This window comes from Pithys albifrons, chromosome 15, assembly GCF_047495875.1.
Source record: "Pithys albifrons albifrons isolate INPA30051 chromosome 15, PitAlb_v1, whole genome shotgun sequence".
Taxonomy (NCBI): domain Eukaryota; kingdom Metazoa; phylum Chordata; class Aves; order Passeriformes; family Thamnophilidae; genus Pithys; species Pithys albifrons.
The window spans coordinates 13,382,436-13,407,681 of NC_092472.1; the positions used below are offsets into that span (position 1 = coordinate 13,382,436).

General features: G+C 45.5%; 2 protein-coding genes and 1 long non-coding RNA gene across 5 annotated transcripts in view; 1 reads left to right on the forward strand and 2 right to left on the reverse strand.

The window, feature by feature from the left end:
* Window positions 1–681: 681 nt before the first annotated feature.
* On the reverse strand, window positions 682–13,421 carry SAP30L (SAP30 like). 3 transcript variants are annotated; one of them, XM_071570012.1, is made up of 5 exons: window positions 12,961–13,421; window positions 11,207–11,329; window positions 9,487–9,585; window positions 7,370–7,543; window positions 682–1,863 (listed from the first exon to the last, which is right to left on the reverse strand). In XM_071570012.1, the coding sequence occupies exons 1-4, from the start codon at window positions 13,144–13,146 to the stop codon at window positions 7,415–7,417; spliced, it is 537 nt and encodes a 178-aa protein (XP_071426113.1). In that variant the 5' UTR covers window positions 13,147–13,421; the 3' UTR covers window positions 682–1,863; window positions 7,370–7,414. The 3 variants fall into 3 exon arrangements, with proteins under 3 accessions (XP_071426113.1, XP_071426112.1, XP_071426111.1); XM_071570010.1 differs by lacking the exon at window positions 682–1,863 and adding an exon at window positions 8,251–8,358 and having other exon boundaries at window positions 7,411–7,543; window positions 9,471–9,585; XM_071570011.1 differs by lacking the exon at window positions 682–1,863 and having other exon boundaries at window positions 1,994–7,543.
* A 439-nt stretch (window positions 13,422–13,860) lies between these two features.
* LOC139678955 (uncharacterized) lies at window positions 13,861–14,731 on the forward strand. The gene is made up of 2 exons (XR_011699122.1): window positions 13,861–13,982; window positions 14,109–14,731. It is a non-coding gene; the product is annotated as an uncharacterized lncRNA (long non-coding RNA).
* Window positions 14,732–17,569: 2,838 nt separating this feature from the next.
* GALNT10 (polypeptide N-acetylgalactosaminyltransferase 10) overlaps window positions 17,570–25,246 on the reverse strand; it is an 84,039-nt gene continuing 76,362 nt past the window's right edge. Inside the window, exons 11-12 of the mRNA XM_071570060.1 lie at window positions 24,036–24,185; window positions 17,570–23,298 (exon numbers count right to left, since the gene is read on the reverse strand). Of these exons, the coding sequence (XP_071426161.1) occupies window positions 23,131–23,298; window positions 24,036–24,185 (318 nt within the window). The 3' untranslated portion in view covers window positions 17,570–23,130. The remainder of the gene's footprint in view (window positions 23,299–24,035; window positions 24,186–25,246) is intronic.

Below are 25,246 nucleotides of genomic sequence, written 5' to 3' on the forward strand. Positions count from 1 at the left end.
GGAACCATGCAGTTGTCCCTTATTGGATAAAGGGGAAATAAATAAATTAAAAAAAAAAAAGCCCTGAGGCTCTCCTCCACACACTCCTCCTGCTCAACCACATCTTTAAGACACAAAACCATTAAATCCACATTCACATTTTTCCCCAGTCCTCTGCGCTGCCCTCTCTGCTGGAGAGTGACGCCTGGTTTCCATCAACGCTGCAAGGAGGCTGTGGGACAGCGCACACAGAGGATCGGACGTGTTCCATTTCAATGTCCAATCAGGAAAAAAAGAACCCCAAGCCCAAACAAACCGTTTTTATGATCTCCACATCCCAGTACAACATAATCCCGCTTCCGGGCTCTGACAAGTACAGCCAGCTTCTACCGAGGAGGCATCTTTGGGATGGGGAGACGGCCGTGGTGCCCCGGGAGCTGCCCCGGGCTCCGAGGTGCAGCTGCCGAGCATCCACCTCTCGGGTTCCTGAGCTAACACTGCCCTCACACGGCAGCCGGGAACGCAGAGAGGGATTTTTTGGCTCGTCAGGTCAATCTGCTGGTTCCTTAGATTCTCAATGTAAATATGTTAAAAATACTGAGCAGATTCCACTGTGGTTTAGAGCTTGAAGTCTTCTGTGGGTTTCTCGGCAGGGAGCAAACATGAGATTAAGTAGCCATTATGCATTAGCCTATACAAGTAACAGATTAACTGGCAGTGGTTATTTCTATCATGAGTTACTTGGCATGCAGAAGGCGTGGGGGGACAAATGTCCGCTACAAGAGAGTATAAATAGGCATATTCCTCATGTCTGGAAGTCACCATACAGCAGCAACACAAGCCGCCACTCTTCTCCCAGAGGATATTTAATTCCTTGCCATGAACTGAATGACAATAAGGAGACAGGTCAGTTGGTTGTAGGACAGCACCAAGGAATAAGGAAGGATACAGGAGATGTTGTGGGATTGTTTCAGGGAGAATTACCTGTGCAAATCTTTACTGCACATCAACAGTGCATTTCACAAAATCACAGAATATGCCCAGTTAGAAGGGACTCACAAGTATCATTGAGCACGATTTGACAGTGATACATTCCAGCCTTCTATTTTAGCTATAAAGCTTTCAACATACAGTCACGCTCCTCTGTGAGAGCCCAAGTGTCTGTATCCTACAACCTCTTTCCTGGCTAAAAATCAAGGTCTAAAGCATGACTTAAGCCAGTGCCAGCAGAGCCTTTGGAAACACCATGACAGGGTTTTGGTGAACAACTACTTGTCCCAGTTTCTGGTACCAGTCCCTTCTTCACTGCAGTAAAAAGTGAGGCACCTTTACCTGTCAGGCTGATGGTCAGGAGGAACCACAACATGGGAACAAAATTGAAACAAAGCACTTAATGGGAAAGGATCTTCAACGTTAGGAGGCTGCGTGTCAGCATTGCTGTGGAGCAGCACCCACCCTGTCAGCTGGACATGCAGTTTGACTCTGGACAAGAGGATTCATAAGCCATGTGTGAAACGACGCCAAACGTGTTATTGAGAAGGAAGCAGAAGCACAGGGCTAAACTACACACAAAGAAGATTCATTAGGAAACATGAATCAAATGAGAAGCTGCACTTGATGGACTGATCACGATACTGGAGGGGAAGGTCTTCATTGTAGAAAAGCCCAACACTCTCCAAAATGCAAAGTCATGTGATTCTTCAGCAATCTCCATCCTTCTTGCACGTCATCTCTTTGTTGCATTCAAAAAACTCCATGAATTGCATCTGTGCAACCCACACAGGTTTGTCACAAAATATCCCACCATCTGAGTTTTCTGCTCCAGGCTTGGCATTCCCAGTCAGCAGTGCCATTCTCTGCTCCATGTCTGCAGAGTTTTCAGCCCTGGGGAGGTGGGTGAGAAAAGACAGCGAATGTGAGAAGCCTGACACAAAACATCCATACAAACCAGAACTCCACTGGCTCTGGAGCCATCAGTGCCGAGGGCAGAAAGGCAATCAGAAGGGAATGTAGGCCTTGTTGCTAGATAGATCATTTATTAAAGTGAAATTCAGCATTTTATCTTTGTCAGACAGTACAGAGTTAAAGTCTCATACACAGTGGTAGCAGGACACTTCCTACACCTCAGAGAAAAGAGTTCTACAGTTTTTGCTATAAGTTACTAAGTTGCTTTAACAATACACAGCTATATTACACAGTTAAAAATACAAGGTGTCCAAAACATTTGGCATAAGATCAGCACAACACATGGAGGCCAGAAACAGAAGAGGGAACACAGTTTTTCTCTCCCAGTAAGCCTGCCAAAAGACTCCAAACCATTCTGCAGGTTACCTGCTACCTACTCCCCCTGCACCAGCTGAGTGTGGGTAGGACAGGAGCAAACCCAGCCCTGTTAGGGCTCAGGTAACCCAGAGGCTCCTGGAGCCTGTTGATGTACAGGATGGCCTGCAGAGCTGCTTCCAAGGGAAGTTCAGGCTTAAGGCAGGAGCCTCCCCCTCTCCCCACACTTTCTTCAAGCATTTAATTCATCTTAATCAGATGTGTTCACAACACAAGTCAAAAACACGAGACCAGGGATAGCTGTGAAAAGTGCAAGGAGTATCTTACATTGTAACAATTCATTTGCACTTTGGAAGTGGGAAATGAAAAGTCCCTAACTTGGTAAGTTAGAGATGGCTAAAGGGCATTAGTGACACAAGGAGTGAGGCATCAATAACATTCCTTCACCTCTGGGACTCTTCAGTCAATAATCTGGGCAGCACAGGGCAGGAGGCCACCTTGTATTACCCATTCTTCTACACTGTAGAGGCAAAGTGCCTGTAGTGCTCTAGGGAAGTGCAGCAAACTGCTGATTTAAATAAACAGTCCCTCAGCAGACCCTCCCCTTCGACTGCAGTTACTGCTGAAGATCTCCCATTGGTATTTACATTTGGCTCAACCAAAAGATGTAAAGTGCACAGCTCCCCCTCCTTCCCCTCTCATAAAACATCCATCACAAGAGCTGACACAGAACAAATCGTCCTCCACACTGGTGCCTGTGGAATTGAGTTTTGTTCAGTCTCTCTGTGGGCAATATCCTGTTTCATCCTCTCTGTGCCATCATGACCCGCATGAAAACTCCCATTTACTGTGGATAATTTCAGCTCTTGTATTCAAAGCCTCTCTGAACCCAGTTTGCACTTTAGACTAACCTGAAATGCCAGACTTGATGTGTTTTAGTCAAGTCTCGCACACTGTGGTATCTAGTGCTGTACAGCCACATTTCTAGGAAAAAATGGGACCCAAAATAGTGGGGACAAGTGGTACAAACCTGCCCGCTCTGCTTTTCTCTGGCTGAGCATCTAAAGTGCCTGGAAAAAGGAACATTACCTTCCAATGCAATTGTTTACTTCAGGTTCATAGACAATAATCTTTTAGATTCAGAAATTTTATAAATTACATTCTAACACAGCCTCCTCGAAAATATTTGCACTTTTCAGCCATCAAGTTGCCAACACCTCGAGTCTTTGCATGCTTCCAATTCCCTTGAGCTGAGCTCAAGCCAATAACTACCAGCAATGATTTCTTCTTCTTCCCTTGAAGTGAGCAGAGGGTCAGCATACAGGATGATATTAACCTCAGAAGAGATGTTCCTGCATTATTTGGATTGCATACTAATGGTTTTGGATCTATTCAGAACTCTAATTAAGTCAACACAGATCTTCAATGAGAACTGAGCTAGGCTATGGAATTGCATCAGGCTATATAATGGCTGGAGACCTTCAGAGATGATTCCTCTGCCCCAGGGTGAATGTCACCTATGCAGGCTTGTATGAAATAACCTTCCACTACTGTAAATAGAAGATGACATCTGGTCATCCTCCATGCCCCCAAGGCTTGTGCTCCATGGTTCAAAGCTAGACAGAATTTAAGGCCCATCTGTGAAAAGCAAAATGCAAAAGGAAAAAAGAAATCTCACCATACCAGCCAAAGCAATTTGGGTCTTACACCTTTCCAACAAGTCCCATCTAAAAGTGCTGAGAAAATGTCCTACCTCATGGCTTCACAATTGTGAGGTTCAAACACATTTACTCTGAAGTTTCAAATAAAAAAGTTGGAAAGTCTTTTTTTTTAATTGGCATGCAGCATAAGGAACTGAACACACAGCACAGTATTGTACACAACGACAATTGCATTGTTGCGTTTTCTGGTTATTAGACACTAAATGCTTTTCAAGAATCACAGGCACCCTGAACATGGATATTGCTACTGAATTGACGTGTGGTTTTAGTTCATAGCATGGGAGCCAGCAGGTGGCTGACCCTTCCAACAAGACATCAGCTTTCTGTTGCTCAAGGCGTTTTGCTCTAGCTAAGTTGAGAACAAGGTAATAAGGCATTTGCAAGGGGTTTATAAGGCCATGGGGTCCGACAACCAAAGATTCTTCTGTTTCTTTGGTGCCTTGCCTCCAAGATTTCCACCTTATAAACAACTGCTAATGGCTGGTAAACATCTCTTCATCATCACATCTTACTAAGAATTTTTTCAAAAAAGTATAATTGCTTTAGAAGTGAAATCAACAAGGATCACATTTCACATCAATTGACTATTTTCAGGAAAAAAAGAAAAAGGAAGTTTCCTGGATACCACCTCTCCACAAAAGCATTCCAGTGAATACACCTGAACAGATGGAACCTGCCACCATATTTCCTTGAAAAGAATCATTTTGCTGATGGCTACTAAAGCACCCCAACAGATTTATTTACTGTTAGAAACAAAACAAAATAAAATACAACAACAAAAAAGTAAATCCCAAACAAACTACATTTTTACAGTTTTGGTCTAGAATCACAGAATCAATTAGGTTGGAAAAGACCTCTGAGATCATCGAGTCCAACCTATGACCACATATGTCAACCAGATCATGGCACTGAGTGACATGTCCAGACTTTCTTTAAACACCTCCAGGGATGGTGACTGCACCACCTTCCTGGGCTGCCCACTCTAATGTCTAATCACCCCTTCTGTGAAGAATTTCTTCCTAATGTCCAACCTAAACTTCCCATGGTGTAGCTTAAGACCACATCCTCTCATCCTGTTGCTGGTTGCCTGGGGGAAGAGGCCAACTCTCAGCTGGCTACAGCCTCTTGTCATGGAGTTGTGGAGAGTGATAAAGTCCCCCTTGAGCCTCCTCTTCTCCAGTGCAAACAATTCCAGCTCCCCCAGGCACTCCTCATAGGACTTGTGCTCCAGACCCTTCACCAGCTCTGGTGCCCTTCCCTGGAGTCGCTTCAGCACCTCAATGTCATCCCTGAATTGAGGAGCCCAGAACTGGTCACAGGACTTGAGGTGCCTCACCAGTTGCCAAATACAGGGGAAAAAATCACTATGAGGCGTAACCCTCTCAATTCAGAAACTCCTTTCCCCTTGGTAATATCCTCTGATGACATGAGCACTTTGCAGATTAACATGCAGTCAGAGAACATACGCTTTTAGTGACCTGTCCTGAATGAGAGAAGCTGGATCATGTTGACTGATGTGGGAATTACTCCATCCTTTCAATAAGGAAAGGACCGGCATAATCAGGAAATCTTTAAACATTCATGAAATTCTGATGCAAGACATTCTCTCCTCATTCCTTGAACCTCTTTCTTGTCTGATGTTCTAAAAATCCATACAGAATTCAACAAGGAAGTGCTGTAACAATCACACTCCCCAAATGTCACAAATGGGATGTGTACCATAACAGAGTATTCCTGCCTATGACACAGGACTTACACAAGTCGAAATTTGTTGAACATGTTCTTGGAGTACTAGCAAACAATTCAGAGTGATGTGAATAATTTGCTCTGTGACCTGATTTTTAAAGGGACCCTGGGAGAGCTTCAACAAGAGCTTCACTAAGTGACCCCTTCATGCCTTAACAAACACAATGCAGTACTAAGCTGGGACCAGGACCTGTGTGTTTAGCTCTTCAACAAAGCTTCATCCAGTTTTGAAATATTAAAACCTGCCATTTACAAAATGCTAGCTGAAGTCTTCTACTGGTCAGTTTGTTGCTTTAAGGCTTGTTGAGAATATCCTCTCTATGTGGAGTCCTGGCATCTTGTACCAGAATGGAGACACAAGTTAGGACAGCAAAGAAAGAGAGTGGTGCTTTAAATCATGAGATCCCCTGAAGAGAATCTGAGGTCACTGGAGAACTGTCAGTCATGACCAACACTTTTATAAGCTCCTTTTGCCAAAATAACCGCTATGTTATTTGTAAGGACACCTTGGCTTTAAATAACAAAATCAGAGTGGTCTTCTCCTACAGTGCCCAGTTAGGGAGCACCAGGGTGCCACCCTCACTCACACAGCTCTCATGAAAGCACATGGAATGCTCATGAAAGGCAAATGCTTCAACACTTCTTGCCTATTGCAAGGACAGATGAAATGCATCATGAAATGCTCCAGTCAGATCACTGCCCTGGTTATGGTGCCTCACCCATAACTCTGCTTTATACTAAACAGACTGCAGAGCCCCTGAATCCACACAGCATCCTGTAGCACCTGCTACAGATTCAGTATAAAATTCACAAAACTGGTGACTGATACTGACCTGACACAGAAATTAAGAGAACTGATGTCTCAAGCCATTGTTTCACCCACCACCACTGAAATAAGTGAATAAAACAAGCAGTTCTACCAACATGATTAGACCCAGCAAATAAACTGTTTGCCTTAATACCGCATTCTGAAGAAAAGTGTAAGTTTTTAAATGCTTACAGACAATTTAATTAGTGACTTCTTAAAAAAAAATAGAAGAAATGATTGCAGAGAGTTGGCTGGCATCCATGTCAGACAGGGTCAGTAGGAAAAATGGTAAGAAAAAATACATCAATTTCAGACTAGTCAAGTAGCATTCACTGGAGTAGACCTGGTGATCTGGAGCATTTGTAGAAGTTTGGGACTTGAAGCACTGACTCAAGGCAAGACAGAGCATGTGTAGGTGAGGAGCAAGCTTCAGATAAACTTCTGACCCATGAATTTTATCTCTGCTGCTCTTCCAGTCCTGTACCAAGACAGACTGCACGGTGGTTTGTGATGCAGTCTGAATTCAGTGAAAATAATTCCATCTGGGATCTGAATTGCACTGAGATGCAGATTTCCAGAAATGGTTTAAAACACCAAGCTGACAAACTCCACAGTCCTACAGGTTTACTTGGTTTCCCCATTATCCTCATTTCTTTATTCCAATGTGACTTCAAAATGAGGGGAAGAAGTCTTCAGAAACATGTTGGGCACAAGTATTCAAATAAGAAACTCCTGATAAGAGTGTCTGTATTTTTCTCTGTCATTCAGACACTGCATTTAAAAAAAAATTTACAATATGCTTTAACAGTTCTTATATACCTAAAATGCACAATACCATATGTTCCTTCAAGGTCTCTCTTATTCCAAGTCTTGTGAACCTTCAATCTAGTTGCTTGCTGCCTTCTGATTTCTGGTCCAGCCTGCTCTTGTTGTTCTTCACCATGTAGATGAAATACGCAAGTGTCTCCTTCTCATTCACCGGAATATTCCTGAAGTGACGACTGACAGTCTGCAAGGACAACACGGAAAGAGACAGAAATGCTGAAATTAAAAAGTAGAAATAATCAGAACAGAGTTTCTCTTCACTTTCCAAACACAATTTTACGGCCACTGAGCACAATATACTTTTAGTCAAACACGCACCAATTCGAAATGTCAGTCCTCATTTACCTCCCTCCCTGTTTACAGCTGGAATGTGTGTATGAACAGAGCACAGCCTTGCTATGTCAGCAGGATTTGCAGCCAACCTACAAGTGGAATTTGGAAGCCAGAACGTCCTCCTGCCAAAGCAGCACAGCTCCTCCTGAGTGACATTTCATGCCGAGATTATTTGGCAAGCGAGTTTTCTTTGCACCTCAGTGTCTTAAAAGAGAGTGTCAGAAACACTGCAACACTTTGCTGTGTGAACCAGATGTAGCAAGGTTTTATGCAGAGAGTTCTCCTTTGGAGTCTTTAAGTTTTCACTGAAAGGAACACTAGGGAATTTGTAATGAAAGGGTTGGGATTTATTGAAGGCTACCCAGCTTAGACACTGTCATAACCCTTAAACATTAACTGCTCTTTGCTTAGAAAATGAATGTAGAAAACACATTGAAGCTGGATGAGATCTGCTTCTCACAGGAAAGCAGCACTTTTGTGGTACCCAATACAGCTCCAGGGCTGGATTTTGATGCAGTAAGTCACTCCAAGATTTATGGAAGTTTGAGTTTTCCTTACGGTGGGATAGCAGCAGGAGTCTAAGAGCCTCAGGCAGCAGTGATTCCAGCATGGGAGCTGGACGGGGATCCAGCGTAGGGTCAAAGCTGCTCAGACTCCACAGGAAATCTGGGAAGTGTGTGACAACTGTAAGTTAGGCTCCCTCTATTTTCTGCTTGCATAGTAGTTGTTCTTTTCTTTCCTCTTGGGTACATTCACGGTAAACTCCCTAAGCAGGTAGTGCTTCATGGCAGGAAGCAGCTGAGAGACTCTGAACTGGTTAGTTTAACATGACAAATCAGAACTACTACTGAGGAACATCCCCACTCTGCTTCGTTCAACTTACTCCTACATGCACTACACTACACATTCTCTATATTTGGTACATTCACTCCCTAGTTGACTTTGAAAGAGAGAAAGACAAGCGTTTTTCTCACTTTTTTTGGTCTGCTGGTTTTTGTTCTTTAAAGCAAGACTAAAAGCAACCCAGACAGTTCTAGGCAGACAGCTGTGAAAACCACAGCTCCCAAAATCAACCTCACTACCATTCAGTAACTGTGACAGTCTTCCAAGTTTAGAGAAGACTCTTCTCACGGCATGTCATCAGATCAAGTCAGGAAAGAGAGCAGAGCAGCTGCACACCAAGCACAACTCACCCAAATAACACAGAGATACAGAGAGTTCTTTCTGAGCAAGTACCCATATGGTGAGAAAGCAGCAGCAGAGGCCCTTAAGGAAAAAGTCTTTTATTGACTAAATACAGAATAATCATGACAAGGGAGGGAAATAAGGAACCTGAAGTCATGGTCAGTGATTCTGACTTTAATAATAAGGAATTCCAACCAGTTCAAGTGCCTGTGAAGAAAATAAAACTAACAAGGGAACTTAGGGAGACCAGGAGTGTGCAAGTCCGAGTTTCAGTCCAACAGCCACCTCCAAGTAACACCCAGGCCACAGAAAAATGGTTCTGTTTCTGCTCCCTAAAGGTCACCAAGTATGACTATGAACAAGGTGAGAAAGGAAACAGAGACAAGCCAGGTTACTAAACATGCTTTCAAGAGCCAGCTTCCATGCCTTCCATGCCTGTTCCAGGTGAAAGCAGTTTTCTGTTGCCTCCATCCCCTGACCCCCTTTGCAGATCACTTGGTACGTGCTAGAGAGCCACACAGGTGTGAGTGTCCTCAAAACATGCACTTGAAAAGAGGAGATAAAAATTATTTTAATAACAGTGATAACATTACCTCTGTCATCACTTACTTCTGCAAGCTGAGCCTTGTTGAGTCCAGGCCTAGTCTGCAACTTATAATGTCTCTTGTAACGTCTCAGGGTGTTCACTTGGAGCTGGAACAAGTCAACCTGCAAGTGATGCAGAGAAGAGGGGATGAGCATTACCTTTAGTTTCTGTGAATAGTTATTTTACTTAAAAAATTTACTTAATAACTACTTCTTCCTCAACAGGACTGCTCTTTGCCTGCATTCAGAACCACACTGAGTTGCTTTACCGACAAATCTCAGTATATTTTGTATTTGTTAATGCTAAAGGACCAAAATAGCCTCGAGGAAATAGAAAATTTTGTTCTGGTTCACATGCTGTCAACAGAATTGCTGGCCAATTTCTGCTCTCAATTACACCTCTGCAACCTCCAAGCAAAGGGGAACCTTTGTTCCCACAAGGTTTAAAAAGCTCACACATGAAATATCAATTTAGCAGGCACTGAACAAATGGCTTGTGACATAAAACAGAGCACAGAGATGAAATGAAATTCAAATACATAAATGGGAAGTGCACAGTTTAAAACCAAAGGGGGTGGTAGGGAGGTTACAGGAAGAAAGATGAAGATCACGTGGAGAATGCCAAGTTTCAAAGACAAAAGGAATCTCTGCTGAAAAGTAAGAGGAAAATAATACTAAAACTGACAGGGTGCAGAGTTCCTGGTTCAGTTGGGCAATGTGCATCCCTCAGGTCTCAGCCACCAAATACTCTCTGTGCTCTAGAACACCATTTTTAGATGCCAGCTGGGTCTTCAGCAATCACCCTGGCAACTACTGTAAAGTCTTAATAGGAAAGTTTTGATGGAGAACCTTGAATGGAAACATCAACAACGATTACAAAAGGTCAGGTATCCTTAAAAAAGTCCCACACCAAAAACCTGCCAGTCTTCCAACACGTCCTCAAAGGAAATGTGTGCACACACCTTTGCACCACGGCACAGCTTTGCTGGAGAAATGACTCCTGGTGGCTTTTTTTTTTTTTTTTCAGAAATAAAAGGCTTTTTGCCAGCAGGGTTGGCATTTCCAGCAGAGGGCTCTGCTGACGTGGCCACAGCTCTGCTTCTCCCCAGCATCACCTCTGCACAACTTTTTGCTGTGTCTGCTGTACCAGAAACATCCCCAAAGCAAATGCAGCACACAATGGCACAGAGAAGGGATTATTTCAGAGTTCTGTGTCGCAGAAAACCTCCCCCAGGCCTATTTCCCAAAAATGAAAAGTGGCTACAAACTAGTTATTTTTAAATAGTGCCAAAACATGCCATATATGTAAAAGGTCTGGAGAAGCTCAATATCCCTGGATATCAAGCACCCAATCAGAGACAGTAACCTATGGAATTCACCAGTGTATTTGCAGAATGATGTGTAGGTAACAAAGAATCATAATGGAGCATCAGACACCACCAAAAATAACTTATTTTTACCCTTAAAAAAGAATTATTATCAAATACAGTTTTATCTGTACATACAAGAAGCTGCACAGTTACCTTATCACACCTCTTTTTATAGAAAACTTCACGTGAGCAAAGAACTCATACGAGAATGAAGAAGAAAATTAGGACATCACACAAGAGTCTTCCTGGAAAGTGAGAGTAACTCTACGGCAGCCTCAGTGGAGTTGGAATTTAAAATGTAAATATTTTCTGATAAATGAAACCATCCAAGTGAAACTTCAGCATGCTCAGAACTGGTAAAGCAGCCTACGAACCTCCGGGACATCCGTGTCATGCTCAGGAGAGTCACCTCCATCATCACTCGTCTTCCTCTTCCTTTTGTTTCGCACACTCTGAATGAAGTTCTTGTGAAAATCACAAATATACAGATGTCTCACCTAAGAACCAGAAGTGGTGAAAGAGAAAGCAAAACAGGTATCGTAACACAGTATCCATGAGCAGCCACTGAGACATCAGTATCACAGTCCATCCCTCACCACTGGTGTGACTGACTGCCCTCAGGCCTGATATCACACTCTTGAGTCAGAGATAATTTACATTACAAAGACTAAAGGCAAAGTAAATTAAGGACTGAATGTGAACCTCTGCAGATAATATATTTATTATGGTTGCAATCGTGTGTCAGAAAAAATAGGTCCTTGTGCAGAGGAAGCTCATTTGCTTCAGGACTTACTGGCAGCTCACCACTAAGACAAATATTATTCTGTTTCACTTTTGTGAACTTTCCGGCTTGAACAGTACAGAAGATTATCAATGCAAGTGTTTCAACACCTTGATCAAATAAAAGCTGGCTAATTACCTCAATTAAATCAAACAAACCAAAAGCAGAATTGTCTTTTTCCTCCTGCTCGTTCAGCCACAGAACTCCCCTTTTAAGAAATATATCTGACTAGAGTTAGGAAAATAAAGAACTTCAAATGATCAAAATTATCTGGTATCCGTAAGGTAAAAATATCTGCAGACAACACAGGCAACCTACATTTGAAATCTCTCCATGCAGCCTTGCTTCTTTCCCTTTGTTCTGAGTTTCTTAGTCTGATCTCCCCTTTTTGTTTCTAAAGCCTTACATCTGTCAACAAAGACTAAATTCTAAAATACAGGGAATTACTATGTCACTAGACAAATCTGCTGAGGACTATGGCGAGAACAAATACTCCATTTTTTAACAATATGTTTCAAATTGAATCACTCTCTTCCCGTGACACGATGCGTTTCAGCTGTGCAGCAGGGACCCAGCCAACCGGGGGAGCTGCCAAACTGACCGACTTAAAACTTCACCTTTTTAATCTTTTGTTTTCACTGGTTTTAATCTTTAAATATCTGCTAAGAAAAGCGTGCAGGGCTAGACTCTGTGAACCGAGTCACTTCTGAGAAATTCCTTCGGGCTGCTCGGCTCCACCTATTTCTCTGCTGGGCAAACAACCTGCTTCTCTCTCGAGCTGGGAGCTGTCACTAAATGTCACCGAGCAGCAAACTGGGCTGTTCCGAGTGCGAACAAGCCCCGCTGAAGAGGCGGCACATCTCGCCGCCAGCTCCTCTCTGACCCGCTTCGCTACAGCTCCGATTCGTGCCGATGGCAGAGGCAGCGCCAGCGACGTCTCAATGAAGCACCGAGCGCTGTTTTCACCTGGCAGGAACCGGCGTCTCCAGCCCCCAAACCGCAATGGAACCGCGTCCCTTCCCCCGGAGCACAAGCGGCTCCTCCGCTCCTCTCGGCACCGCAAACGCCGCGGTTTGTGTTTGACCCCCTCGAGACAGGCAGTGCCACGGGGGGAAAGCGGGGTCTGTACGCGGGGAAAAGCCGGTTCCGCATCCAGGCTCGTCCTTTCCACCCTTCCCCGAGCGCTGGGTGGGAATACGCGGTCCGGAGGCTCCGTGTTCGCCCCGCACAGCCCCGACCCTCAGCTCCTCTGCCCGGGCGGGAGGACCGAACCCCGCGGGCGGATCCGCATCTCCCCGGAGGCACCGCAGTGCGGTGGCGGCGGGGCCGGCGGAGGCCGCAACTCACACTTTTGTCGATGTCCAGCTTCAGCTTCTTCTGCGAGATGCTCTTCTGGATGCGCTTGCTGAAGGACGCGTTGCCGGCGGGGCGCACACAGCGGTCCCCATCGTCGATGAGGCAGCAGCTCTGGCCGTAAAAGGGGGCGGCGGGCGGCCCATCCCGGCTGTCCTCCTCGGTGCTGAACCCATTCATCGCCCACCTGCCCGCTCCTCACCCCGCGCGGGGAGCGACAACCGGGACAGGGGGGAGACGAACCGCGGACGGGGTGGAAGGACGAGCCGCCGTCACCGCCGCGCCCTCGGGGGGACCCCGCCGCCCCCGCGGGGGCCCCCCAGCCGCGGCAGGGAGGGGACCCCCCGCTCCGCCGCCGCCGCTCCGCTATGCCCGCGGGCCGGGCCGGGCCCCCCAAGCGCCGCCGCCGCCGCCGCGGGAGCCGGGACCGCGCAGCGCTCCCGCACAACACCGCCCCCCCCGCGGAAGTCCCGCCCCCCGGCCCGCAGAGCCGCTCCCATTGGACAGTGAGCGTGAAGGGGCGGGGCGCCCCGCGCCGCTCCGCGCGCTGATTGGCTGGAGGAGCTGCCCGTCCCCGCCGCGCGCCCGCCCCCCGCGGCCGGAAGGGCGCCGTGAGGGGCGCGGGGAGTTCGGCCCCCCCGGCCGGGCCGGCACCGGCGGGTCCCGCCGGGATGGGCTCGTCCCCCCGACAGGAGCGGGGCAGGGGCAGCAGCGGGGCTGCCTCTGCTCCGGGGAGCCGCACGGGACACCGCATCCAGCCGCGGGAGCGCCGCTTCCTCCCGCCGGGCGGAGCTGAGCGGCAGCCCCGACCCCGCGGCAGCCCCGACCCCGCGGCAGCCCCGACCCCGCGGCAGCCCCGACCCCGCGGCAGCCCCGACCCCGCGGCAGCCCCGACCCCGCGGCAGCCCCGACCCCGCGGCAGCCCCGACCCCGCGGCAGCCCCGACCCCGCGGCAGCCCCGACCCCGCGGCAGCCCCGACCCCGCGGCTCCCACCCGGCCCTCGGACAATACTCAGGTCGGCACAGCCACAAGTGCCTGTTCTTGTGTACATCGTCCTGTAGGCAAGAATATATACTTTTTATAGTATAAGATTATATATTGTAGGAAATACATGATTTCCTCTTTTTTTCCGGATTACAAGGCAGGATAGTGAGAAGATGGGACCTGCAGAAGTGTTTCCTGAAGCAATGTGACTTTAAGCTCCACGTTTCTTTCATCTACAGGAAAAAAGTAAAAAAAACCAAAAACCCAAAACCACAAAAGTAAAAAAATGGGGAAGAAAGGGGGAGAAGAAGTAGGAGAAAATGAAATTAAAAAAAGGAAAGTCCTGCTGATCTGCACAGAAAAGATGTAACTTCTGGAAAGGCTGTGACCTCTGCAATAGCAGCCAGCAAATCCCATTGTGAGAGCCGTGCGAGCAGCTCCGAAAGGAAAAGGGCTTCATCTTCCTGAAGAAAAGACTTTCTGCACAAGCAGAAGAAAGATTCCACAGACTAAAATTACTTCAAAGTCTGAAATCCTGCATATGGAACAATGTGTGTGAGCACTGGGTGAGCTGTGCTGAATCACAGGCAAGACGTACCTGTGCAAGAGACTCAGAGCCCTCTGTCATCAGCTCAGGCTGCTCCACTAACCCTGACAGGCATCTTGCCTTCTCAGATGACTGAGAAAAGTCTAAATCTATATTTTCTTCGCATTCCTTACACAACCAAACATGTCTCAGAATAAATCTGGAGGGGAGTGACTTAATACTCCTCCTCAAGAGTTCTGCCTCTTGTCTTTGCTTTTACTGCTGGTGCCCTCAGGCAATTAGTAATTTCTGTTTGTCCATGTGACTAGGAGAGAACCACAGTGCGCCCTCCTGGGGATGGTGGCTGTTCCCATGGGAAGCTGATGGAAACAAATGACTTTACCCACAGAACAACAAGCAGTTAGTGAAAAGCAAAGAGATTTTAAATAAGCAGAACGCCACTGCTTATAAAAGCCCTAAGCCAAATTGCTTGGGATCTGCCTGCCTGAATTAATACCCTCCTGGCAAAACCAGATAGATATTCCCTTGTTTTGGGGAAAAGAGAAAACATAAGGCACTCAGCAATAGGACAAGGGGGCAGGGGCTCAAGCTCTGCCAGGGGAAATTTAAGTTGGAGATCAGAAAAAAATTCTTTGCAGAGAGAGTGCTCAGGCATTGGAATGGGCTGCCCAGAGAGGGGGTGGATTCCCCATCCCTGGAGGGTTTTAAACTGAGATTGGCCGTGGCACTGAGTGCCATGATCTGGTAAAGGGGACTGGAGTTGGACCAAGGGTTGGACTTTATGATCTTGGAGGTCTTTTCCAACCCAATCAATTCTAGGATTCAAAAGGCTGATGGTGATCTTGGAGCTCCTGCTACCAAGCTTTTCTGGTTTATCTTAACATGACCAATAAAAATCAGATGGCAGTCTGAGGAAACCTTGCACAGGGACTATCTTGACCCTCAGGCTGCTGCAAACTCAGACTGTAGGGACAGATGATAATAGGAGGAAGGGAGGAGATAAAAGGGAACATGACCATAACCACTAGGGCTCCCTCCTGTCCCCGTGGGGAGGAGATTCTGCAGGTGCTCCCTGGACTATACTATAGGAAGCAGGAGTGGCTGGAGAAACAGGCACCAAAAGTGCCAGAACAGGTTGGTACTGACCATCAGACTGTAATTCATCTTGGCCTGCAACCTCTCACCCTCCAAATGAAAAGATTTTAAGTCACTTTGCAATACTCAGTAGAAGGAAAAACTCTGCTTTTGTCACTGTCTGCCTGCTAATTCAGTGTTAACTCCTGCTCAGACTAGCACAATGACACCTCTCTACAGTCTTTCAAAATTAAAAAAAGTGCATGGAGGTGTTTTTATAATTGCAGTTTATTTCAGTGTATTTATCCTCTTGGGAACCTCCAGATTTCACAGTCTGGTAGTCTGGAACAAGCTTGCTGTGAAATAAACTGCCTCATAGAGACACTCTTTATTAGGTATCTATCACTAACCTGATCCAATAATTCTTTGTGGGAGCTGCAATGAAGTGAGAAACAATGTTTCATAAACCCATCAGCACCCGGCAGCTTTAGTGCCTCTGAAGCGGTAACAGCCTGCCCATCCCAGCCAGCCTCTAATCAAATTAGGGGAACCTGCACAAACCTGTAAATCTCACCTGGAGCAGCACTACCCTCTATAAGTCCGTGGTGTAACTGTCATGTGGAACTTACTGTTTTAATGGAGCCATTTGGGGGGCTTGGGACAGAAATGCTTCTCTCCAAACTGTGCTGCTGAAAATGTCCTGGGAAGATGCCTTATTAAAAGTTCTTATACCTTCAGTCAGAAATCAGACCACTTCCTTTCTCGGTACCTTTAGGGCCAATGGAAACAGTGCCCCAGCACCTTCCTCTACACTCCCACTCTTCTCAGCACTTTTCAAGGGTGGCACATAATCAACCTACTAAAATGCTTAAACTGTCACAGCTTTTGGCGCATACTCACCCTGGGCATCGTTGCCACGGCCAAGAATCACAGCACAGTCTTCCCTTGGGAAGCAGTTAACCTTGCAGTTATCTGCTGGTCCCCTCAGAAAGAGCCTTTCCTTTTCTTCACACAGGCTCCTTTTCCCACACACACATTTTCACACATTTCATTGCTTGTCTCCCATCTGTTTTTTCCACTGTTTTTCACCCAAAGGAGTTAAGTAAAAAGGAGTGTTGAGAAGGCCACTGAAGGAATAAAGTGGTGACAATAGAAAGCACTGAGGGTCCTACTGGGAACATGAACAATGCTGATCAGCAACTTTCCTTGTCGTGGGCTAAGCCTGCGCTTTCCACGTGGAGATCAGAACACAAACAGGGCCATGAGCTGTTAAACCCCTCCCCTGCAAACTGAGGTGTGGGATGGATCTCCCAGCAGTTGCTCCCAAGGCAGATAAGCAGAGAAATGAAAATGACAGCTTTCTTTTCTTTGCTCTGTGCTTTCCAGTGTGCCCTACCAAGCACTGTCCATGGCCACTGACCCTCAGGGGTGTCCCACCTGGGCACAAATCATCCACCATGGCCATGGTCCATCCAGAACAGCACCCCTGGGCACAGGGCACCTATTTGCATGAACTTGTCTTCCTCCATGTCTCCTCCAGCTTTGTCCACATCTTACATTTCTCCTCATGTCTCCTCTCTTTATTGCTGCCGCTTGCTCTTCATTCAACTCATCTGAGCTGAGGTGCTGCAGGGTCCCCTGATGGGCTGGAGTTCTGGGATATGCTGGGTTGTTCCCACTGGTTTGAGAGCTGCCAGGAAGCAGCTCTGAGTGGCAGACATAGAGCCTGAGCCTCCTTGTACACCCAACACAGCACTCGGGCACAAACTCCTTGGCTGCTCGTTTGCGCACGCAGTAAATCCTGTCATCTCTTCCCAAAGAAAAGGGCAGCCAGGAAGGACATTTCCCAAGGGGGCTGGAGGACACCAGTGCATTGCATGGCAGGAAGCCTGTGCTGGGGAGACACCAGACCAGGGATAACTTAGCTTATGAGCAAAGAGAAGAGAAATAAATCACTGGACTAAAACAGGCAGGGACAGTCACATCTGCACACAGAGTTTTCAGAAAACACATTAAAAATTTATTTTAAATATATTATAAAAGGAAGTCCATTCAACTTTAAAAACACTAGGCATTCTATCAATGATTCCCAATTTATGAAAGCTACTACATTAAAGTGCTACAAGTCCTTTACCACCCCCAGATATTAGGCTGTTGGTCCTAATATGCACAAAATAAATACACACTGATTCAAGAGGCACCATCCAGTTTTACAGAGAAAATGCATGCAGTACAAGGAACAGACAAACTTAGACCTAATCACCGAGATCCTGGAGAATGCATTTTGAAACCAATTCCCTTCTCCACCCTAGAGGCTAAAGCTATTTGTTGTTGTTATCAAAAGGGCTAAGGTTTCACGCTATTACTTGATCAGTTTTTATCTTGTTTTGTGGGTGAAGTTCACGTTTGCTTGCTCACTAATTTGGATTAGGGCTTTTTTCCTAGAGTTGCACTAGTGTATTTAGGACCACATAGATCCAGTGGTTTTATATAAAACTTCCAAATCCCTCACATCTGCTGGAATCATTGAGGCCTTTTGACTCATACAGAAGCAACAAGAAAGCTCAAAATGTAGCAAATAAAGGAGTGTAATCAGCTATCAGAGGCAGAGTCAAAAACAGACATAGGCTTCTTATTAGGATTTCCATAATCTATCATTGCCTAGTTCCATACAGACCTCCAAGCTAAAGTGTGGCACTACAAAGGAGCAATTGGAGCAGGAGATGAGTTTACTTCAGTTACACTTTAAATTTATTATGTGAATAAATCAATCTGACTGGTTAATGAGGAATATGAAATGAATTGACACATCTGGGTTGAATGCTGATGGAATTTTCAGGTCTTATTTCCCATTCTCCACTCATTGCATCTCTCCTCTCCACTTGAACCAGGTGAGAAATTTGCAGCTTGTTTTAAAATCTGGACTGAACACTCATTAGGTCAGAAAATAAAGCAGTTAAAGGTAAATCCTACACAGGCTGGGAAATTTCAGCACACAGACTTTCCTTGCTTAAGATCAAGTAACAGGCCACAGTAGCCTGGGACCAGGACTCAGTGCTCCTGACTCCCAAGCCAGCTCCTGTTTGGATGCTGGATAAACCACACGGTTTATCCATGAGACACAGCAGCTGGGAGTGCATGTGGGATGCAAGGTACACATGCACTGCTTATGCTGGCAGAGCCAGGCTGTTTCAGACATGGCTTTACCAGGGCTCTTTCAGCTGGAAGCATGACAGGCTGACTGCCTGAAAGCCATTCAAGTGCCTGTCCATACCCTGAAAGACAATTTAAATATAATCCTCTCCCTTTTCATCCAGCAGTTCCACGATTACCCAATATGGCTTTTAGGAGATCTCTCCTGGGGCAGTGTGAGCCAGCAGAGCAGCTGTAACAGCCCTGCAGCAGCCCCAGAGCACTGTGCTCCTGCAATGCTGGTGGTGCCTATTTGACTCTCAGTACACCGATCTCAGTGCAGCAGGGAGGAGAAAAGTTTGCTGGCAGGAACTAGCCAGTAAAGGAGAGCAAAGCCCTGTGCACAGACTGCTGTAAAACCAACCAGGTAGAAAGTTACAACGAGAAATTGCTTTCTTGCTAGTTCTGTATCAGAGATTTTAACACACCCTTTAAAAAGTTTCCCAGTGATGGAAGGCATCGACTTTTTCTGAAAGACACTTCTGGCTACAGATTTTAGAAGCTTTTGGGACTTTGTGATTTGCATACTCAGAAAATAAAATGCAGGATTCTGCATGCCAGTGAAATCATGACCCTTCACCATGAGGTGAAACATCCAACAGCTAACCAAGACATCCTCCAGTCCAGCTCCAGCTGTTACAGCACACCAAGAGGAAGCTGCCACCTTTTCTGAGTCCCACCAGTGACAAACACCCACCAGTCACTCATGAGACTGATTTAACAGAGGAAACCCAGGAGCTTTTGAATTACTGTCGTTCACACAGATTTTTCACTGAAAGTCAGGCAATTTAAAAAACACACACAAACACTGAAAAAGTCAAGCTTTCTCTTACATCCTTATCTCCCAACCCCTTCCCCTCTCGTCTCTTGTCCAGCAAGGCACTAGGAAATGGTTCAAGTTTAAGCATTTGCTGTACATTTACATTTAAAAAGGCACATCTTTATTTTAATGATGCTGTATTCCCCTTTCAGGAAGGCTCACACGTTCCTTCTGTTGTGGTGTGGAAAAGAAAGTTAATTTCCTAGGTATGAGAAAATACCTTGCACACATGAGAGCCCCAAACCTATTTACTGTCTGTAGACCTTAGAGATTAGCACCAGTAGAGATCAACAACAGCTTCAAGAGCAAATCAAAATCTTTTTATGCAACACAACACATCCAGGGATCCCTCTGTTGTCTGGGATTCTGATATATAAAAGCAGCAGAACTTAGGCAGCCATGAAGAGAGGGGTGTTTCAGTATTTTTTTGGAAAAAAAATATGAAAACATTTATTTTGCATTAGATAATCACCGGTATTTAATCTCTAGTCTTGACTCACATGCAGATGTGAAGATTTGCTTGTGTATTCATGCTTTAGCAATTTTGCTTACAAATAACCAAAAGTAATTGGAATAATTAACCAGATTGCCCAGCAAAGGCTCAGTTAAAGATGCAGATGATGAAATACAGCATCTATTTCTTAATCAGTGGATGGTTGGCTATATTAAGTCTCTGCATTAGTCAGCAAAGCCTCTAGGGTATTGAAAAGTATAATTGATGCAAATAAATTAATAGTTCAAAGCCCAGTGAGCTAGACAGAAGTGTACAGAATTTGTGAGGCACTTACCACACTCAGATCCCAAACCTTCAGAAAACAAACCACACTGAGAAGGACCTGATAGAACCACTCACACTAAAGCTCCAGGTTCTGTGTACTAGTAGTGGGTTGTCAAACAGGAATTGCCTCAACTATTACCTGTGTTTTGGTGCAAAGTGCTGCAAGCTGACCTTTCTCTCCAAAATATGATCACCAAGTGGTAAAAGACCTGTTCATTACTGCAGTTCTCTCTGAAGCATCCTGTGAGCCAAGCAGGACTCTCTTCACAAGGTGAGCCCAAGTACAAAGCAAGCCATGCATTTTAGAAACAGAAGCTAATCCTCTCATTAGAAAACTGAGACACACAAAGTTGCAATCTGCAAGCAGAACGACCTACAGTCCATTTATAGAATCTGCTGATTGTGTCCCAGTTATAAAAGACTATCACTGTTCATGGACAAACAGCTTCTTGTTCCACAGGTACTAAAACATTCATAAAGACATCTAGTCAGGCCATCTAGTGCTCCACACTCAGCACTACTAGACTAATGAGAGCATTAATAACTTAAAGAAAGCAGCAGTCAGACACAAAGCGCTGGAAGGTGACTCTGCCTCCCACAGAAATGAAAAGGGATCCTAATGACAGACATATTGTAGTAACTGAGAACATAAGATGTCAACTCTGCTTGATGTTGGTCTCACTTCCACACAGTACTGCTGCAGAACTGTCACAAGGGAAGCCTAGAGCTTTTTTTTTCTTACCTCACTCCTGAAACGTTAGACACCAACACATTTGGGAAGCCTGGTCCCAGCTGCAAGGCAGCACCCAGGTTTCCCATGCTCCATGACTGCATGGACCAGGTAAGACGGCAAAAGAGGTCAGCTGTGAGGATGAGCAGTGGAAATGATTTTGATCAATAGTCAACACATCACACTAGAGAGCTTGAAGGGCAGACAGTTGTGTTCTAGTTTGTTCCCAGCTGCCAGACACGGCTCTAAATGTCCTCAGAGAGACCCGAAACACAGGCAACAATCCTATGAATGGCAACATCATAAAGGGCATCTTGTTTCTGGAGCTCTGCAGAGGGAGCCAGCCTGCTTGTTTTGGGACAGCAGGCAAACATCTCCTTGGCCTTCGCAGGAAAGACATCCCAGCGTAAAGCCTCCCTGCTCCTCTGAGAAAGGGAAGTCCACTACTTGTGCTCATCAAGAGTCCCGTTCACTGCCAGAGCTGGCTGCACACTACCTACTCTTGCAGCACTCCTGCATGGGCAGTTGGACAAAGCAAGGAGCTGGGCAATTCCTGGCAAAGGAATCAGTTTTACACAGCATCTGTGCACAAGGTTAACTGCATCATCATTCACAGCTTTTACCAGAAAATGCCACTGCTGCCTTCAATGCAAGAGTAATTCAACTAATAAACTAGTAAATCTGTTTTTGCAACAACTTCATTTTAAACCATGGGGTTTTTTTCCTTGCTTCAGATAGACTTGAACCAATGGTCCTCTGTCATCCTTTAGTGTCAGTACACTCCAGCTCCTGCAATGAGACCGTCCTGGTTCATGGTCTGGCAGATCCCACAGCCAAACCAGAAGGGCAATACCTTGCACTGCTCACTGATTGCACAAGGGGTACCAGTAAAATGGGTCCATCAATCCCACATGTCTGCATAAGCAAACAGATTTCCAGTGACAGTAAACTGAGCAGCACTGTGGATGTTGGGAAATGAGGAAAGATTAATAGCACATTCCCACAATCCTAGAACACTACTGACCACAGGATTCAACAAACTACAGACTGATGAACAAATGCATAAAGACCAATGGCTAATCTCAGCCCTGAATTGATTATCCTGAATTAATCTGCTCACACCAATTGTGAATTAACTTAGCCTTCAAACCTCTAAAGGAAAAATGGAAGTTGCCTTCATGCAGTAGATTTAACTCTGAGAAACCCTGGAGGCATTGGTGCTAAAAAGATTATGAATAAGAGGCAAATTTGGAACCTGGTATCAGAAGGCTCTTGGCAAAAGTCTTCACCTGTAGGAACTGTGCTTACTTAAAAAACTCTCTGCTAATCTTTCACCTTGAAGATTCAACAGTGAGTGACAAACTGACTGCAAAGTGAATGGACCAGAAACACAGATTCCTCATTGCTAATAACCACAGCGATATTCCCAACACTTGGCTGCACTTTCACTAGAGCTCATTCCTTCATCAGAGCTATGATTTGGAAAATAATAATACTCAACCTGATTGAAATATACTTGGTTCAGGGCAAAAAAATATGCATTTCATTTTCCACTGATGGGCTTTTTTTTTTTTTTGTTTGGAGGCTTAAATCTTGTGTCAAGAGTTTACTTCTATGGAGTTTGGAAGATAAAGCTGTGGGAACACTTCAGCGGGTGGAATAGCAGCTACAAAATGTCCTGGAGGGTCCTGGATAACAAAATCATTTAACACAAGACCCAGGTGGGAAATAAAACAAAACAAGAAAAGGCAAAAAAAAAAGCCATTTGAATCACATTCAGACTCCTCTAAAAACAGAGTTTCTGTTCAGTCTCAGCACAGAAGTGGCTCTGGCAAAGCCTTTAAAATTCCACCATCCCCAGAAGAGAAGGATGCAGCATCTTCGCAATAAAGACTGGCCTGCTAATTAACCTTCTCCTGAGATTCTCCCTTTTACCTTCATTAAGTGTTTAAAAAAAAGTATTCTTAAAAAAATTTTTTGTAACCCTCCCCAGTAAAAACTATAATCGTAAAATATATATATATATTTTCTTAGTCTTTTAAAGATCAAGATTTCTGTTAAATTTTTCCAAGATGGTTGAGTTTGTGTGTTCAAATATCCACTGCTGTGTTGGAGATGAAGGATTGCAGCTATTCATAAAGATCTTTCGATCACTCTCACTGCAGTCCATACAGCTGCTGCTGACTGGATGGTAGAGGGTCTTGTCCTGGAGAAAAGAAATTTGATGTGAGATTGCCAAGCAGAGAAGAAAAACTGTTTTAAAACCAACAGAAAGAAGTTTTAAAAACCAAGACAAGCTATTGTGTCACTTGTGTGTATCCAGAGTTGTTCCACACTTAACTGGCTGGCAAGTGTCTGAGTCCATTCCTACCCCTTACAACAGAATTCAGCCCAATCCTCACACCTGCACTGGGAAGCTCTAAAGCAGTGCCTGAAGCCACAGACTCTCCAGCCTACAGGCTGATTCCTGCTGCATCACTGCCAGCACATTGCAAGGACTAGGATAGGGCACTTAGGCAAGAATTTACTTACCTGTTGCCCACAATAGCTTAGTTGCTTAGGAGGAGGATGAAGAAATCCTTATCTACTTTTGGTATGATTTTCCAGAACAAACCAACTCTCAAAACACCTTTTTGCAAACAGGTTTTGCAAGGGTGTTACATCATGGGTCACTGCCAGCTGAGGACACGCTGCAGGGAGAGTGTCCTGCTCAGGAGCCCTGGAGTCCTCACCTTTCTAACCAGTGGAATGGGGGAATGACCTCTTTCTAATCGAGGGTAATTAATGGCACAGTGACAACAGATTGTCTGCAGATTCTTTTATCGCAGCTACATGGAGAGAAGGAATAAAACATGAGTGGTGACATTTTAAGAAATTTAAGTGCCTACAGCCAATTTGACACCTTAGAAGAGAATATGCATACGCCCACACACACAGACTCACTTTTCGGTATCTCCAGAGCTGGTTCCCCTTCATTCCATGACAGTCATAGAGGGTCACAGGGCTGCTGTGGGAAATGGCATCGAAACAAAACTTCTTGGTATGCTGAGGATCCCCGGGACGGATGTCCTCTCTCCAGCTGAAGGTGAATACCTGCTAGGACAAACAGGGCCCTCAGGGTGGCTGGGTGTGATGTTTTCACCAGCAGAAGGCTGTTCCCTGTGCCACAGGGTGGGGGTGGCTTCAGGGAAAGGCCAGTGTATCTTCCAGAGAGAAACTACTCCCAGCTCTGGGGACAGGAATTGCTGACCAGGGGAGTCTGTACCAGCTGCCACACAGCATGTGGAAGGAAAATGTGCTGCTGCAGCCAGCCATGCTGGTCAGCCTGGGTACCAGAGCAACCCTGGATGTCTGCAATGCAGACATACATCCAGGATTAAGTGAGCAGCTGACCAATTACAGCCCTTCACAGCCAGTAAAAAAGACACAGAGCTACAGGAGCTCTGAGTTAATGCTGGCAGTAAACACATAAGTCTGCACAGGCAGCCTGCAGTCACCTTGGGATGTCTGTCCCACACCTTCTGGGACAAGAGACCAAGAGCCCACAGCTCTCCACCCCACAGGAGTGTCAGAAGGGCAAACACTTGGGCAATGCTTCCTAGCACTTTCTTCTCTCAGTGGTCTCAGATGAAATGAAGGGATGGACAGTATAGAAAAGCAGAGAAAAGAGTTTAGCTGTAGAAAACTGGGCACAACCTGGCCTTGATGAAAGTGTCCTCTGTGACCACCATTAGCCAATGTGGTTCTTCAGGGATACAGCCAGCATGCTTCCCTCTCAGCCCCTGAGAAGGGCTGTTCTGTTACTTTTGAACCAGGTGGAAGAATGGTTCTCTCTTCAAAAATATCTCATGGGACAATAAGAAAGGCCAGTAATGATCAGGGTGCTGCTATTGAAAGCAGCATGGCCAAAAACTTTTGCACAAAGAAGCCACTTTGTTCCTGCCTCTCTCTTAAATGCCTCTTGAGAGAGAAATTACCACAATCATTTAGGCTCAACACTCCACAGAGATTCAAACAACATTCTCTTCCTAAACATAAGCCAATGTTAATTTTCAAGATCCTCGTGACACAACAAAGGTTTAGTTTTGGACCGTGCCTGAGTAAATTGGTTTTGTTTCTATTTTTCACGCATCAAAATTGATATGCAACAACCC